At 45.8% G+C, this 16,427-nt stretch overlaps 1 protein-coding gene across 5 annotated transcripts in view; it reads left to right on the top strand.

Moving 5' to 3' along the window:
- Positions 1 to 15,934, top strand: part of LOC117417172 (endothelin-converting enzyme 2-like) — a 40,408-nt gene extending 24,474 nt beyond the window's left edge. For 3 of the 5 annotated variants that reach the window (XM_059034248.1, XM_059034249.1, XM_059034247.1), the window contains 15 exons: positions 2,805 to 2,929; positions 3,750 to 3,896; positions 4,436 to 4,501; positions 5,423 to 5,611; positions 8,318 to 8,460; positions 8,780 to 8,894; positions 9,486 to 9,596; positions 10,189 to 10,287; positions 10,450 to 10,527; positions 10,702 to 10,805; positions 11,523 to 11,633; positions 11,993 to 12,060; positions 12,301 to 12,491; positions 12,854 to 12,949; positions 13,276 to 15,934. In XM_059034248.1, the coding sequence (XP_058890231.1) occupies positions 2,805 to 2,929; positions 3,750 to 3,896; positions 4,436 to 4,501; positions 5,423 to 5,611; positions 8,318 to 8,460; positions 8,780 to 8,894; positions 9,486 to 9,596; positions 10,189 to 10,287; positions 10,450 to 10,527; positions 10,702 to 10,805; positions 11,523 to 11,633; positions 11,993 to 12,060; positions 12,301 to 12,491; positions 12,854 to 12,949; positions 13,276 to 13,452 (1,820 nt within the window). In that variant the 3' untranslated portion in view covers positions 13,453 to 15,934. The remainder of the gene's footprint in view (positions 1 to 2,804; positions 2,930 to 3,749; positions 3,897 to 4,435; positions 4,502 to 5,422; positions 5,612 to 8,317; positions 8,461 to 8,779; positions 8,895 to 9,485; positions 9,597 to 10,188; positions 10,288 to 10,449; positions 10,528 to 10,701; positions 10,806 to 11,522; positions 11,634 to 11,992; positions 12,061 to 12,300; positions 12,492 to 12,853; positions 12,950 to 13,275) is intronic. The other 2 variants (XR_009330657.1, XR_009330656.1) reach the window with 2 other exon arrangements.
- Positions 15,935 to 16,427: the final 493 nt, after the last annotated feature.

Here is a 16,427-nt window from a genome sequence, read left to right as displayed (position 1 = left end):
CCCTTGTCTCCATGGCAGTTATTACCTCTGATATTCCATTAGGACAGTGCTTGCTGACAGCACATCTGTATGTAAAGCCCCATACACTCTAAGCACAGTTTATCGGTCACTCCCATTGCCCTGCTGCGGGGCCGGGGAGGAGAAACTGATCACAGCTAATTATAAAACACGAAACAGTGGAATCAACGACAGAGTAAGAAATGGCTCTGCAATTTGTCAGTTGCCGCCCCCCCCAATGTAATTATACTGACAGGAGCATCTGGAACAAGACAAAGATGGATTGTAGAAGATTGTTTAATAAGAACAGACACTGAACATCAGCTGCTAATGAGCAGGTACAGTAGGGTCTGGTTAGCATCAGCGAGCCAGCAGATCCTTGCACATGTTAGATTATAGTCAACAGAGGATTATCAATTTAGTTCAGAAAAGAAATAAAGAAGAGCCTTAATGAATTCTGTTAAACTGCAATGCTGCTGCCTGGGTAGCGATAAGAACAGTGATGTTTATCAACCCTGAAAAAGCCATTCTGGTGGCTGTGACAAGAATGGCTGAGTGGGTGATGTCAGACCAGAAGACAGGAACACAAACGACAGAGAGATGTGGAGTTTGGTGGAGCTGAGCGAATGCTTTCGCTCAGCATTTAATGAATAAACAGACAGAAAATAAACGTTTGTAACAAAACACAAAAAACAGGACACGGCACTTGCGCCAAAATAAACAGGTAAACAAAACGGACTAGACAGTAAACAGACAGTGCACAGACAGACAAACGAAACACGGTGAGTGAGACAGTTATTTACGTTCTTACTTTCTTACTATTTACTTTCTCCTTCTCCACACTCGTTCTCCACTCACCGAACACCAACCCCCAGTGAGTGAAAACATGCAGCTTTTATGCAGTTGTACCGAGATTCGATTGCTAGTCAATCATTCAATTGGAATCTCGGTACAACTGCACGTGAATTAATTAAAGTGCAATTCCCGTGCTCGCATATTACTTTTTACTTGCACGTGATGTGATGTGCCATCCCCGTGCCTAAATACAAATACACAATTTAAATACACGTGAAACACAGACCCGTTTATATCCCGTGTACCAATGACTATACACCAACATTTACATACGCACGCATACATACACAAAACACACAAATGCACACAGGGGCGGGGCACTTTGCCACAGTGGCATACAGAAAATGACTTGAGTTCTGGTGGCATACAGAAAATCACTGGATTCTATTGGTCAAGTCTTGTCTGTTATACACCGTAAAGTTCCAAACTCCCCCCCCCCCCCCCCCAGTGCATTAAAACACAGGTGACAGAAATCCTTACTGACGCTGAACTCAAAGAAACAAAATAACCAACAGCGCCTGCCAGTCAACGTGTTAATGTCAAAATCTCACATTTGATTTCACAGGAAAATGAACAATAACCGGGTATGCTGTTAAGTCAGTGTAACCGGTAGCACAGTCCCTGTTCCACATTGTATTCTCCCACACACTGGTGATGACGTCACAAGCGCTAATTCCATCTGACAGGGGCGACTGTTTCCTCCTGGGAGCTGAGTGTACCACCTGTTCTTTATGAGCTGCATCCACTGCAAACACAAACTGCGTTAGTCCCGTTAATCTATTGCTAACCTGCAGCTGCTGTGTTGCCAGGCAACTCATCCTTGGAGAAATGTTCCTGGCGTTCACTTGGGGCTGCAGTGAAGGCCCTGAGGCAGTTCAACACACAGCACCCAGGGCTCCACACGAATACTGTGGCTATACCTTCAGGGCAGGATGATACAGACTCATTTAAACAGCTGCTGACATGACAAAAAAGAGCAACATGAATAGAGAAAACAATTCTGGTGAAAAGCTCTGCACTCGTGTGCTTTTGTAACTGAGCAAGTCTTTACCCAGCTCTCTGGTTTTGTTATGCTTTCCACTTGTAGTGTTTCGTTTTCAGTAACTGCTGAAAATTAATTTGATGAATCAAAACTGACTTGAAAAAAAAAAAACACGACCCTGTCTCCTCCTGTGATATAAGAGTCCTCATGGATCTAATTGGTTAAGTGAGATAACAGCCAAGAGCAAACTGAGTATGCTTCCCAAAACGTGAGACAGAAGATCTGCAAAGTAACTTATCATTAAAGAAAGAACAGAAACAAAGTAACTTATCATTAAAGAAAGAACAGAAACCAAGTAACATCATTAACGAAAGAACAGAAACAAAGTAACTTATCATTAAAGAAAGAACAGAAACCAAGTAACATCATTAAAGGAAGAACAGAAACAAAGTAACTTATCATTAAAGAAAGAACAGAAACAAAGTAACTTATCATTAAAGAAAGAACAGAAACAAAGTAACTTATCATTAAAGAAAGAACAGAAACCAAGTAACATCATTAAAGAAAGAACAGAAACAAAGTAACTTATCATTAAAGAAAGAACAGAAACAAAGTAACTTATCATTAAAGAAAGAACAGAAACAAAGTAACTTATCATTAAAGAAAAAACAGAAACAAAGTAACTTATCATTAAAGAAAAAACAGAAACAAAGTAACTTATCATTAAAGAAAGAACAGAAACAAAGTAACTTATCATTAAAGAAAGAACAGTGGAGCAGCACATGTTTTTTTTTCCTGTAATGCTTGTCCTGAATTTCGTGTCTGTGTTTTGGTTGTCTTGGTTCAACGTGATGATCTCTCACAGGTGTAACGTTTGCTGTTGAGGATTGTGGTCTGTCTGAGTTCATAGTGTGTGCCAGGTCCTCTCCCGCAGTGTGAGCTAGCTGACAGCACTGTGCTTCCCCTGCAGAGAACACCACGTTTAACTCGAGCAGCGAGGCAGAGAAGAAGACCCAGCACTACTACCTGTCCTGCCTGAACGAACAGAGCATCGAGGAGCTGGGAGCCCAGCCACTCATAGACCTCATCAACAAGGTAGGTCTTCAACCACAACTTTCAAAATAACACCAGGGTTACAGAAAATAACCAACAGCAAAGCATCTTGCTCTCCAGTCGAAGCAAAGTGCAGAGGCTTGTATAATTTTCTAGATTCATATTAAAGAGAACAACAGCACTCAAGAACAGTTTGAAGAATACTGTAGCTGTATTCACTTCCTTTTAAAACACAGTCTCAGAGGGTTCCAGTTCGATGAATAGAGTTCATGGTCTCATTTAAAAAGAGCAGCACTGCCCAATGGTTTTACACCGTGGTCCCAGCAAGGATACTCATCAATGCCATGCTGCTCAGCCTCTTAACTGTCTCCCATAATGTGCAGGCCTCTCTGCTTACGTAGCGATTTATTTTCTTAACTGCTTCTGCGGAAATCCTTTCCTTTCCCTTCATCCCCATGGATTGATGACACTTGGAGGAAAGAAAGCTAGTGACACTGATAAGACTTTCTGCTGTCTCTCTCTCTACTCTTTTGTGTTGTTTATTTATCCTTTTTTCAAATAATCCAGAAGGAATTACCAGAAAAATCCCCCAGAGGCAAATCCTCTATCATCCAAAGCAGAATATGAACTGATCTGAAGGAGACATGAGACATGAAATGTTATTTTTTTGAATGCTGTGAAAAACGTCTTTCTACCCTTTTACAATGCTGAGGTTCGCTCTGTAAGATTTTCGGTCCAGTTCTTAATGGATTTATTCAGTTGATATTCTACTTTGATGTGCTCGAGTCCTAGCTTCTATGAAGCTGCATCTGTGTGTCTGTCAGTTAAATGAAGGGAATGCTCTTCCGTCCTGTATTTGTAGATAGGCGGTTGGAACATCACCGGCCCCTGGGATAAAGACAACTTCATGGAGGTGCTGAAGACCGTCTCGGGACCCTACAGAGCTATGCCCTTCTTCACCATCTATGTGAGCGTTGACCCCAAGAACTCCAACAGCAACGTCATCCAGGTGAGAGGGAAGATTACCGCATGACTTGTTACTGATGTGCCCTCTTCAGTGCAGTGCAGTGCCCTGTACAGCTTTAGAGCACTGTTCATGGCAAGGCATTCTTAGGTGCTGTTAAATGGAGGGGAGCTGTCATGATGACGTTCTGTCACAGGTGTCTGGAGAGGCCTGTGCACATGAGACAGGGATGTAATAAATACACGAAAATACTGATCTGTGGATTGCATGTTGAATTCCTATGAGTGAGGGTGTGAGCACAGGTGTCTCTTTATAGCTGGCAGATTGGGGGGTTCCTCTCTTGAGGGTGTGAGCGCAGGTGTCTCCTTACTGCTGGGAGATTGGGGAGTTCCTCTCTTGAGGGTGTGAGCACAGGTGTCTCCTTATAGCTGGCAGATTGGGGGGTACTTATCTTGAGGGTGTGAGCACAGGTGTCTCCTTACTACTGGGAGATTGGGGGGTTCCTCTCTTGAGGGTCTGAGTGCAGGTGTCTCCTTACCGGTGGCAGATTGGGGGGTTCATCTCCCTGTTTTCCTCCCTTCCAGCTCGACCAGTCGGGACTGTTCCTTCCCTCTCGGGATTATTACCTCAACAAGACGGCCAATGAAAAGGTGAGTGTCTGTTTCCTCCATTGGCTCTTGAAGATGGCGTGGCATACTGCTGACAGGAACGCTGACATTAACACAATATAGAGGGAGTGATTGAGGTCTGTCCAACACTCAGTCTGCCTGTCTTTGTGGGCTCCAAAGGTGCTATCATCTGTTGATCATTTTGACGCACTAACAAGGTCTTACACATTACATAGATATTTGTTGTAAAAAGGTTATTCCAAATACAGAAGACTTTGTCTTGTGCAGCAGGTTTGATGAAGCTATCCATGTTTGTGATCAGAGCATTGCCTATGCACACTCTGACCTACTTTCCAGCAGTACAGACACATGCAATACATTATTTGTATCCTTGGCAGGGGATATATATGCTGCTGACATGCCCTATTAAAGGAGAACGAGTCCCCCTGCCTCTAATACCAGTCTTCAAACCCTGCTGCTTAGAGGGCTGGAAGTCTGCTGGTCAGGATAATGAACCCCAGCTGCAAAAACTTCATATGAAAAGCATGGGGAACACTGCAAACTTAATGTGGTGAACTGTTATACGGGGTGTAACACACAGTGTATGATTCTTACTGTATGGAGCTTTATCAAAGAGCCAAATGCATTTTATATGAACAGCAAGCCTGCATTCACAAACTAAACAAGTTGGTTTTGACAAACTACAAAAAAGGCTGTTGCTGAACAGTCTAGAAAAGTTAAATGAATAGAAAATGTATTGAGTTACTCAACGGCGACTCTAAATAACAGAATAACTGAATGCGGTTTGAGCCGAGTTGCATGTAAAGTGTTACAGCAGGATAAAGGTGGCCCCACACGTTTGGTAGTGAGATGTGGAGATGACCCAGGGTCTGCAGACTGTATTCCATTCACTGAGCAGGTGGTGCTCCTGGTGTTCCTCTCATCCCAACTCCTCGTTGGCAGGTGTTGACAGCGTACCTGGAGTACATGGCTGAGCTGGGCATGCTCCTGGGCGGGGATCACAACACCACGCAGGCGCAGATGCAGCAGATTCTGGACTTCGAGACCACACTGGCCAACATCACCGTGCCACAGGACGAGCGGAGAGACGAGGAGAAGATCTACCACAAGATGACCGTCGCGGACCTGCAGGTACCGTACTCGTACCGTACTCTGTGAGTCTGTCCATCTGTCCACCCTTCTGAAATTGCTCTGCGCTGTTACAGGGATAGCTGCACCATTACCACTCCCTTAAGGCGTTGTGTCAAAAGCAGTTTCTATCTGGTGAATTGGTGCATTATACATAAGCATGCCTCTGAATTCAGAGCAGAGGATGTCTGTAAATAGTTGGCATATCTTAGCAGTTGATGCAAGGTGCAACTGTTTTCTGAAACTCTGTAGAAAACTCACATAGACATCTGCTCTCATGGATTTACAAGCACTGTACTGGTCATAGCCTGATTTATCAGCAGCATTCCAGTTGTGCAGAATCGTGTGGTGGTTTTGTGATGTAGAATAATCTGCCCCCCCCCCCCCCCCCCCCTTCCCCTTCCCCTTCCCCTTCCCCGGAGGTGCACTACCTCCCTGCTCCCTCCCTGGGTGGAGCTGCACGGCTCCAAACTGTTTGTAATTCCAGGGAAGAGGCTCAGGGTTTGTTCTTTCTTTTTTACGTTATTTACACAGGAGACCCGAGTAAATACAAACAAGTTCAGAAATTGCATGCTGCACAACACTGCACATCACACTGCAAAATACTTCTTCTGCAGGATAGGTGACTTTTGTTTCAAGCTATGAAAAATATGTAGGTCTCCTAAAGCAATGTAACCTAATATAGTACATGTGTTAATTGGTTAAAAGTATTATAACAGTAATAACTGACAAAGTACTGTGTCTCTTCCAGTGTGAAATGTAGTCATCTCCAGTGTTTCAGTCGTATGTCTTCCATTGCAATTGGATATTCAGGATTCTTATTTTGAACCAAGCGCAAATAGAGGCAATTTTTCTTCAAAGTAATAAAATAATTGTACTAATTGTACTAGGTCTAAAACCAGCAGGAAGAGAGTCAAGCGCCCTTCCAAGGCTGGCATGGTTGGTATTCGATTAACAGGATGAATGAGATGAATGGACTTGGTTTAGGCTGAAAGCAGGTCATGAAATTCTATTGGTTTTGGTAACCCGCCCTGGAATTAGAGCTGGCAGAGCGATTACACACTGTCACATGGCCGGGTGAATAAAACCATCAGCCAAACTGCATTTTAATCACAGGCTGTGAACAGGGAAGGCATTCCTGCAGAAATTGGTCAATTAGTCACAGGCTGCTTGTGGCTTACTAATAGACTGAGGGAGGAACAGGGAGGTGGACAGGCAGGATAGGTTTAAATTCTGAGATCCATGCCACTAACACACGGTCTGCTTGGTACAAGATCTGACATGTAGTCACAGAGTGGCACTGGGTGTTACGGAACATGCCATTTGAATTTACTGCACAAAAAGGGGAAGTTATTTAAAGAGTAAGTAGCAGGGTTCTGAAAAGTGTAAAACGTTGTCAGGATGTTAACAATGAAAAGAAAAATGACAGGTATGTTATTTAAACAGGTGTAGCAACACGGGGGGGGGATGTATAACACTATATTTAAAAATATTTACTGAAAAAAACAAATCATGGGTGTTGCGGTCTTTCAGAATCTTACTTGACAGTAGGCACTGCTACCTGGTTTCTTTGATTAAGCTTTTTAAATCCAAGGCCTATTGTTTCTGTGGCGGTTCTGTAGTTGCTAAGCAACAGCTAGCATTGCAGAGAGGTGGAATATGTTTTGCACGACCACAGTAAGGTTAATTACAATAGACATGTGCAGCCTGAAGATGAGCCCATTAGCTGTGTTTAAATGTCGACAGCCTGGCACTTTGAGATTTGGCAGGGGCTGCTGTGCGTTCTTGAATGGAATGGAATCTTCCTAATTATCTGCTAGAGACAAGCTTGGGGGCAGGGGGCGCTGGGGCTCATTGTTCTCCACGGGGTTCCATTCCCAGCCTGGGGGCAGGGGGCACTGGGGCTCAGTGTTCTCCACGGGGTTCCATTCCCAGCCTGGGGGCAGGGGGCGCTGGGGCTCAGTGTTCTCCACGGGGTTCCATTCCCAGCCTGGGGGCAGGGGGCGCTGGGGCTCAGTGTTCTCCTCGGGGTTCCATTCCCAGCCTGGGGGCAGGGTGCACTGGGGCTCAGTGTTCTCCACGGGGTTCCATTCCCAGCCTGGGGGCAGGGTGCACTGGGGCTCAGTGTTCTCCACGGGGTTCCATTCCCAGCCTGGGGGCAGGGGGTGCTGGGGCTCAGTGTTCTCCACGGGGTTCCATTTCCAGCCTGGGGGCAGGGGGCGCTGGGGCTCAGTGTTCTCCTCGGGGTTCCATTCCCAGCCTGGGGGCAGGGTGGGTGAGTTGCAGAGGCCAGCTGGGCGAAGCGAATTGTTTCCAGTCTCTGCCCACGGGCAAGTGTCCAAAAGATCAAATTGTCGCCAGAACCGAAAAGCATAAAAACACAATAAGCAGCTGAAAAATGTTAATATTCCAAAAACAAAACCAAAAAATTGTGGGGGATCAAAAGGGGACAAAACACATACTGAATGGATGTGCTGGTATCATACAAACCATAAACAATTAAAATGTGTGTTTTTTTTATTATTTATTTAATAAATAATGGAAAGGAAGCAGACATGGCAGTGTGCAGATAGCTCTGTGCAGTGGATAGCTCTCTACACTGCAGTGTGTAGCGCTGTGCAGTGGATAGCTCTCTACACTGCAGTATAACTGTATAGCTTGCTCTGTGTAGATTGCTCTTTGACTCTCTCGCTCCGTACTGTGTTGCAGACTCTGGCTCCGGTGATTAATTGGCTGGATTACCTGTCCTCAGCATTGTCTCCGCTGGACCTGAATGACACAGAGCTGGTGGTGGTGTACGCCAGGGAGTACCTGCAGCAGGTATCGGAGCTCATCAACAAGACTGACAAGAGGTGAGGTGCCCCCCTCTCCTACACCTGACACCAGCAGGGGCATAGAGTGGGGCACACTGAGCATAGTCAGGAATTCAACAGAGCTGCTTCAGAGCATTGCAGACCATGTTCTGTTCAAGTGTCTGTTTGTGCAACACATCAGGAACTGGATTTACTGGAATGCTCCTGGAGTGGAACTAATGGGGCTTCCTTCCAGTATATTGAGTGCACGGTGGATGATGCTGAGCCAACAACTAGTAGGGCTCTTTAAAGGAGTGCTAGCCAAGGGTTTGAAACCTTACCTTATCACTGCCCCTCAATGTTTGCTCTCCCGTTTTAGCCTGTTGAACAACTACATGATCTGGAACCTCGTGCAGAAGACAGCCTCCAGCCTGGACCAGCGCTTCGAGAACGCCCAGGACAAGCTGCTTGAGAGTCTGTACGGCACCAAGAAGGTGAGGGGATGGGGGAGCAGGGCTTCGTTAGTCTGGTTCACTTCAAGTGCCGTTTTGTACATCAGGGAAGAGACTTACTGGCTTGGTTAAGAGGGCCTGTCAGACAGCACTGGCGGGGTGTGTGTGTGTGTGTGTGTGTGTGTGTTAATAGTTACATTGCTGTTAATGCAGACGCTTGTGTTTAAAAGCAGAGCTGAGAGGAGCGCAGTGAGGCAGAGGTACTGTGAAATGTTCTCATTAAGTGGAGGGAGCACAGGGGATGATGTCTATGCTTACAGTCTGACAGTCTGACAGCCCGGGAACAGCCTGTACCTTTCTGTGAGCGCCTTGAACTAGCAGCCTTGATTGAAATTTCAGTGGCTGCCATGGCAACAGAACACGGCTTTTAGCAAAGGCTAGCGAGCTGTCAATCACTGAGCGAACACACTGAGCAGCTGCAGCCTGCACTTCAGTCATATCAAACCCACAGAATGAATCTCTGCTCCTCTAAGTACCCAGTCTGTAATACTGCAGGTGTAAAGATGTCCCTCTATTCTCCCTTCCTGTCTTTCTCTTTCTCTCCCTCTCATTGCTCCTCCTCTCTCCCTTCAGTCCTGCACGCCTCGCTGGCAGACGTGCATCGGAAACACGGACGACACGCTGGGCTTTGCTTTGGGGGCGCTGTTCGTTAAGGCTACATTCGACAAGCACAGCAAAGAGATTGTGAGTGCCCAGCCTTCCCCTATCCCCTTACCTGTACCCTTAGTACACACAACAACCCCTCAATAATAAAACCAGTCTCATCAGCACTCCACTCCCATTCATGTAACTTCCTATTTCAGGTCCAAAGACACACTTTTCAGCTGTTTGCTTAATGTTCAAACCTTTACCAAAATCCAACTTGTAGCAAACCTCACTAATTTCTAATCCAGCCAAAACCTCAACTCCAATATCCACACTTTCCCTGAAATAGAAACACCATGTTAACAGCGTGCTTTTGGTCTAAATTGTTCTGAGTTGGCACTTGACTCAACAATGAGGAAAACAGGAGAGCTGTGAGTTTGTGAAATTATATGTGCGTGACTGCCACCTTGTGGAATGAATGGGCTCTGCAGTTAAAAGTTTAGATCAACAGTACCACAGTGCTGGTGCACCTCACAGTTAAAGGACTGAGCTGTATTGAAAGCTCTGAATTATAAATGGGCCACGCGTGGTGTGGGAGTAAATGGATTTCAGTGTTTCAGTCTGCTGTCGTGCTGTACTGCCTACCCTAGGCTGTCTCACTGCAGTGTTATCTTTCCTCTTTATCCCGCAGGCGGAGGGAATGATCAATGAAATCAGATCTGCTTTCAAGGAGGGACTAGATGAGCTCAGCTGGATGGATAGCCAGACCCGACAAGCAGCTAAAGAAAAAGTAAGGGATGCTTGTAATCCATGCATGCATTTATTTATTGTATACAACTACGACACAGGTGGCATGCAGTGCGCTGGTGTTTCTCTGTGCTTTAGGTGTGACGACAGAATCTACTGTCGAAAAAGAAGTGCTGGAAATGATTAAAAACCTTTCCTGTTTCAGGCGGATGCCATCTACGACATGATCGGGTTTCCTGATTTCATTCTGGATAACAAAGATCTGGACGATATTTATGATGGAGTGAGTACTAATCTGAGGGCACAGATGTTAGATCATTTCAATGACTGATAAAGGACACTTCATACTAATCTGAGGGCACTGATGTTAGATCATTTCAATGACTGATAAAGGATGCTGCACTGGATTCTGTTGTGTTGATGATGGGTGATGGACGGTATTGTTCTCTTTCCTCAGTATGACGTTTCTGAAGACTCCTTCTTCCAGAACATGTTGAACTTCTACAACTTCTCAGCCAAAGTGATGGCAGACCAGCTCCGGAAAGCACCCAACAAGGACCAGTGAGTTTACCTGAGAAGTACAATGACCTTTCCTTTATTAAAGTCATGTCTCTGTGCTTTCCCTGTGGTGTTGTACTGTGGGATACTGCACTTAAAATCTCATTTCATGTCAAAGCAGCAGGAATGTGGAAGCTCTGGGCTCCCAGGTCATTCCAGCGTGGAAGCAGCCTCAGTCTCTCAGCTCTAGCATGATGCTGTGGACTATTGTGAAACCTGTAGGGCTCTCCGAGCGGAGTGTGTGGAGTACCTTATACATTGTCCTGTGTGTGGAGTACCTTACACATTGTCCTTTGTGTGGAGTACCTTACACATTGTCCTGTGTGTGGAGTACCTTACACATTGTCCTGTGTGGAGTACCTTACACATTGTCCTGTGTGTGGAGTACCTTACACATTGTCCTGTGTGGAGTACCTTACACATTGTCCTGTGTGTGGAGTACCTTACACATTGTCCTGTGTGTGGAGTACCTTACACATTGTCCTGTGTGTGGAGTACCTTACACATTGTCCTGTGTGGAGTACCTTACACATTGTCCTGTGTGTGGAGTACCTTACACATTGTCCTGTGTGTGGAGTACCTTACACATTGTCCTGTATGGAGTACCTTACACATTGTTCTGCCTGGTAAATTGATAGAGCAGAATGGAACGTCGCTGGTGAATGAGGTTGTCCATGCTCCCTCTCTCTCTCTCTCTCTCTCTCTCTCTCTGCTGTCCAGGTGGAGTATGACGCCCCCTACAGTCAATGCTTATTACATGCCGACGAAGAACGGGATCGTCTTCCCAGCGGGCATCCTGCAGGCCCCCTTTTATGCCAGGGACCACCCCAAGTAAGCCCAACTCTGTTCTGCCATAGAGCTGCAGATGCAAGCAGTCTGGCGTTTCAGCTCAAGCCCTGCTTATTCAATACAGGACCTGAAAGCATCAAAACGGATCCTCTAAACTAAACTAAATATAGAGCAGAATCCAGTGCAAATAACACCAGGCAGGGGAAGTTTTATCATAGAAAATCTGCACAGCACATTAGTCACTAAATACAGAAGACCCTTTGCTACCAATGGTCTTAAACACACACTTGTCTAAACAGACAAGGGCTTTCATATTGCATTGACATTTCACACCTTGGAATTTGAGCAAGAAAGAAGTTTTGTTTCAGAAAACTTTACTTTTTGACATGTTTTCTTTCTAGGGCTCTGAACTTTGGTGGAATCGGAGTGGTGATGGGTCACGAGTTAACACACGCCTTCGATGACCAAGGTCTGTCACTTTCAGTGTGGATGTGATTCCACTGAACACTTCAACACAAGACGCTGGGATGTGTTGTATAGCGTCCGGATAGAGAGAGCACGGTGTCCCTAAGGGAGCTCCTTGCCACTGTAACTCTGTCATGAGCGTTGGTCGGCACATTGTGCGTCACACAGGAATAAATGCACTGAAAAGCTTTGCAGCCGTTTCGTATTCTCATCTCACTCAGCTGTGCTTCCTTCTTCCTGGCAGGACGGGAATATGATAAGGACGGGAACCTTCGCCCCTGGTGGCAGAATTCCTCGCTGGAGGCCTTTAAGAACCGCACAGAGTGCATGGAGGAGCAGTACACCCAGTACACAATCAACGCAGAGCACATCAATGGCAAGCAAACCCTGGGGGAGAACATCGCTGACAACGGGGGTCTCAAAGCTGCCTATCACGTAGGTGCACCAGGCAGGGAGAGGCTCACGGTTCAATACACCCTCTGAGCTTCTCTTCTCAGAGGAGACTTCATCTCAACGCTACAGTCTTTGTAAACAAGGACTGCTTTATAACATGATGGTTGTTCAAATGTTCAAAATAATACATTGTGCCATACCTACGTACTACAGCTACAGTGATACCTTGTTCTGTATACAAATATATTAGCTTCAATAATATACAAGTCATGCGTTTGCAGTGCACGTGAAGATACGGGCAGCTGTTGACTGGTGATTTGCACTTCCAGCACACTCCTCTGCTGTGCGAGTGTGTGTATCTCAGTCACTGCTTTAATTCCCAATATCCTTTCTGACCCTCGCAGGCATACCGGTCGTGGCTCCAGAGGAATGGTGAGGAGAAGCTGCTCCCGGCCGTGGGGCTCAACAACCACCAGCTCTTCTTCGTGGGATTTGCACAGGTGAGGCAGACGGAGCAGCAAAGAGTCACCTCACAAACAAAAACACCAGCAGCAGAGAAGCCATTCATAAAGCATGCAAACTGCATCGTGTACAATTTACAAAGAAGAGCTGACCTTGTTCTAGGTACTCCACATCATCAGCAGCATGGATTTCTTAGGGTTACAGTGCTAATAAACAGGGGGATTGAAAAGGCTGATAATATGTTCCTATATATTAATAACACGTGATGCTAATATTGCTATTGGTTTATGACCCTGTACCAGGGTACGGTGCCCGTACCCCTTTGCTGGATCCCCATCCTGTTTCTCTGTTTAATTCTCGCCAGGTCTGGTGCTCGGTTCGGACCCCCGAGAGTGCCCACGAGGGGCTGATGACTGACCCCCACAGCCCCCCCAAGTTCCGGGTCATCGGCACGCTCTCCAACTCCAAAGACTTTGCGGAACATTTCAAGTGTCCCACGGGCTCTCCGATGAACTCGGGCCAGCGCTGCGAGGTGTGGTAGAGAGCACTGGACTTTACTGTGGAAAAGACAAAATAATGCTGGAATTCAAGAGAAAAACCTGAGCGAGAAAGAGAGCTACAATACAGGCTGTCTTTATATTTATGTCCTTTATTATGACAGCGCATCACCATTCCCTGAACATTCTTTGTTCTTGTCTGTTAAATATAAGTTGTTCTTGTTTTGATCAAATATTTATAATAACAGCTGTGTTCTGCAAAGGATACATACTGGTTTGTTGGTAAAGATATTAAAGCTGAAAAAAGAAAAAAAAAAGACTGGCAAAGTCTTGACCCCGTCTAGTGAGAGTGGACCATGCGTTGGTGTGCGACTCTGGAAGGCATTGTCTGGTGTTTCTGTGTCACTCTGCTTTGTGTCTGTTCAACCAGCACACAGGGAGCACACAGGAAACACACAGAGAACACACAGGGAGCACACAGGGTGCACACAGGGAACACACAGGAAACACACAGAGAACACACAGGGAGCACACAGGGTGCACACAGGGAACACACAGGAAACACACAGAGAACACACAGGGAGCACACAGGGTGCACACAGGGAACACACAGGAAACACACAGAGAACACACAGGGAGCACACAGGAAACACACAGGAAACACATAGGGAGCACACAGGGAGCACACAGAGAACACACAGGGAGCACACAGGGAGCACACAGGAAACACACAGGAAGCAGACAGGAAGCAGACAGGAAGCACACAGGGAGCACACTGAGACAATGGCTACAGAAATATTCAAAATGTTTGTCACCCTGCTGAGTAACGAGTAAGAATGGTCATTTACACACAGCATTAATCCGTTCACTCAATTTACTGCACAAAGTTATAGTTCTGTCAAATAAAAGTTAAACTATAGGAAGACCAAAATAGTGCTAGCACCCCATTGAAACAAAAGAGCTAATATTCAGATTCTTTCAGCCAGGTCGATCACCAACAATCAAATGGCTAAATTACGACTAAGGGTCCATTTGAAACGTTCACATTTCCAGTTGGGAATGCATCAGCATAGTTTATGAGAACTCTGTGCTCTGGTGAAAACGCCAGCGCGGTCTCAACGCTGATCCACAACGTTCTGGAAACGGCTATAATAACCGTATTTGTAAAGGAGTTTTCCTTTAAGTGTCGAATACGTTTTGATTCGGACCTCAGGAAAGCTGGGTGCCCCTGTTTTACACGAACGTCTCTTTAAAATGCTGCCAGTGAAAAAAAAAAAAAATTCCGCTTTAATTTGACATGGCACCACAGTGACTCCCACTGGCTAGAACGGGGGGTACACTGGTACATACTATATAATAACTGCTTACTGCCCAGTCAGCGGTCCCTGGTCTTGTGCATTTGTATGACATTGCTTTCAGATTAGCCACATCACTTCTCTCACAGTGTTCCGATCATAAACTCCGGCGCTCACCCTTTTAGTTAAATGTGATTTGTGGAAGTACACATTGTGACATCATTGAAGTACAGAGTGAACTGATTGGCCCTTACCCTGCTAGATTTATACTTGTACTTAAATGACGTCACAGTTCTGTTCCGCTACATTGGATAGGGAAGACAAGGTCCACTTCAGCACTGCATTGCGTCTATGAAGACACACAGCCAGTGTCAACAACTCTCCCACATGCAGTGAATATCTCCATTTACATATCTGATACATAAAGGGTGGATCCAATGCTAAATGACACGATTGTAAACCAGATCAGTTTGTAATTCATTATGGATTAATAACAAGAACTGCAAGAAGCCACAGAGTGCCATTATTGTGAAGGAAAGACCAGACGATGACGAGACTGCGGATAACAGGAGGGTCTGAGCAGGTCCTGGAGTGTCCAAACCGCTCCAGGTCCTCTGCAGTGTCACACTGTTTCAGGTCCTGGAGTGTCCAAAGCGCTCCAGGTCCTCTGCACTGTCACACTGTTTCAGGTCCTCTGCACTGTCACACTCTTTCTCAAACCGCTACAGGTCCACTGCAGTGTCACTCTTTCTCAAACCGCTCCAGGTCCTCTGCAGTGTCACACTGTTTCTCAAACCCCTCCAGGTCCTCTGCACTGTCAGAATGTTTCTCAAACCCCTCCAGGTCCTCTGCAGTGTCACACTGTTTCTCAAACCGCTCCAGGTCCTCTGCACTGTCAGAATGTTTCTCAAACCACTCCAGGTCCTCTGCACTGTCACAATGTTTCTCAAACCACTCCAGGTCCTCTGCAGTGTCACACTGTTTCTCAAACCTCTGCCCAGCTGACTGCTTGTATGTTGTTATCTTGTTATTCTTAAGCCTTGTTTAATGTAATGAAATTGTTATGATTGTATGTGAATTTGTTTTTGATTGCTGGCTTTTTTTGTTCATTTGTTTTTTTGATTGTTGGAGAAACACACTGTATTTGACCTGAGGGTTGATTAAATCCCTTTGCATTCAGCTGTTGTACGAGGTTATTGAAAAACCAAAAAAATAAAAATATACAATGCAAGAGGTTTGTTTGAACGTTTCCCAAAGTAAAAGCATAGCACCGTGTAATAAAGCACAGTGAAAGCACGGTACTGAAGCCATTGAAAAAAACAACCATGAAAAGAAAGATGAAATTGCAAACTGACTGTGGTGAACTTTTATAAGGGTTGGGATGTCATGAACACCACATCATGAGTAAAGCAGTCTCTAAGCTGACTGAAGCAGCCCTGGAACAGGGTTCAGAGCATCCCCGCAGTCTCTCTGAAGCAGCCCTGGAACAGGGTTCAGAGCATCCCCGCAGTCTCTCTGAAGCAGCCCTGGAACAGGGTTCAGAGCATCCCCGCAGTCTCTCTGAAGCAGCCCTGGAACAGGGTTCAGAGCATCCCCGCAGTCTCTCTGAAGCAGTCCTGGAACAGGGTTCAGAGCATCCCCGCAGTCTCTCTGAAGCAGCCCTGGAACAGGGTTCAGAGCATCCCCGCAGTCTCTCTGAAGCAGTCCTGGAACAGGGTTCAGAG

This window comes from Acipenser ruthenus, chromosome 12, assembly GCF_902713425.1.
Source record: "Acipenser ruthenus chromosome 12, fAciRut3.2 maternal haplotype, whole genome shotgun sequence".
In the NCBI taxonomy this organism is placed as follows: domain Eukaryota; kingdom Metazoa; phylum Chordata; class Actinopteri; order Acipenseriformes; family Acipenseridae; genus Acipenser; species Acipenser ruthenus.
The sequence above is the reverse complement of the archived record's forward strand: the minus strand, read 5'-3'. Positions and strand labels throughout refer to the sequence as shown.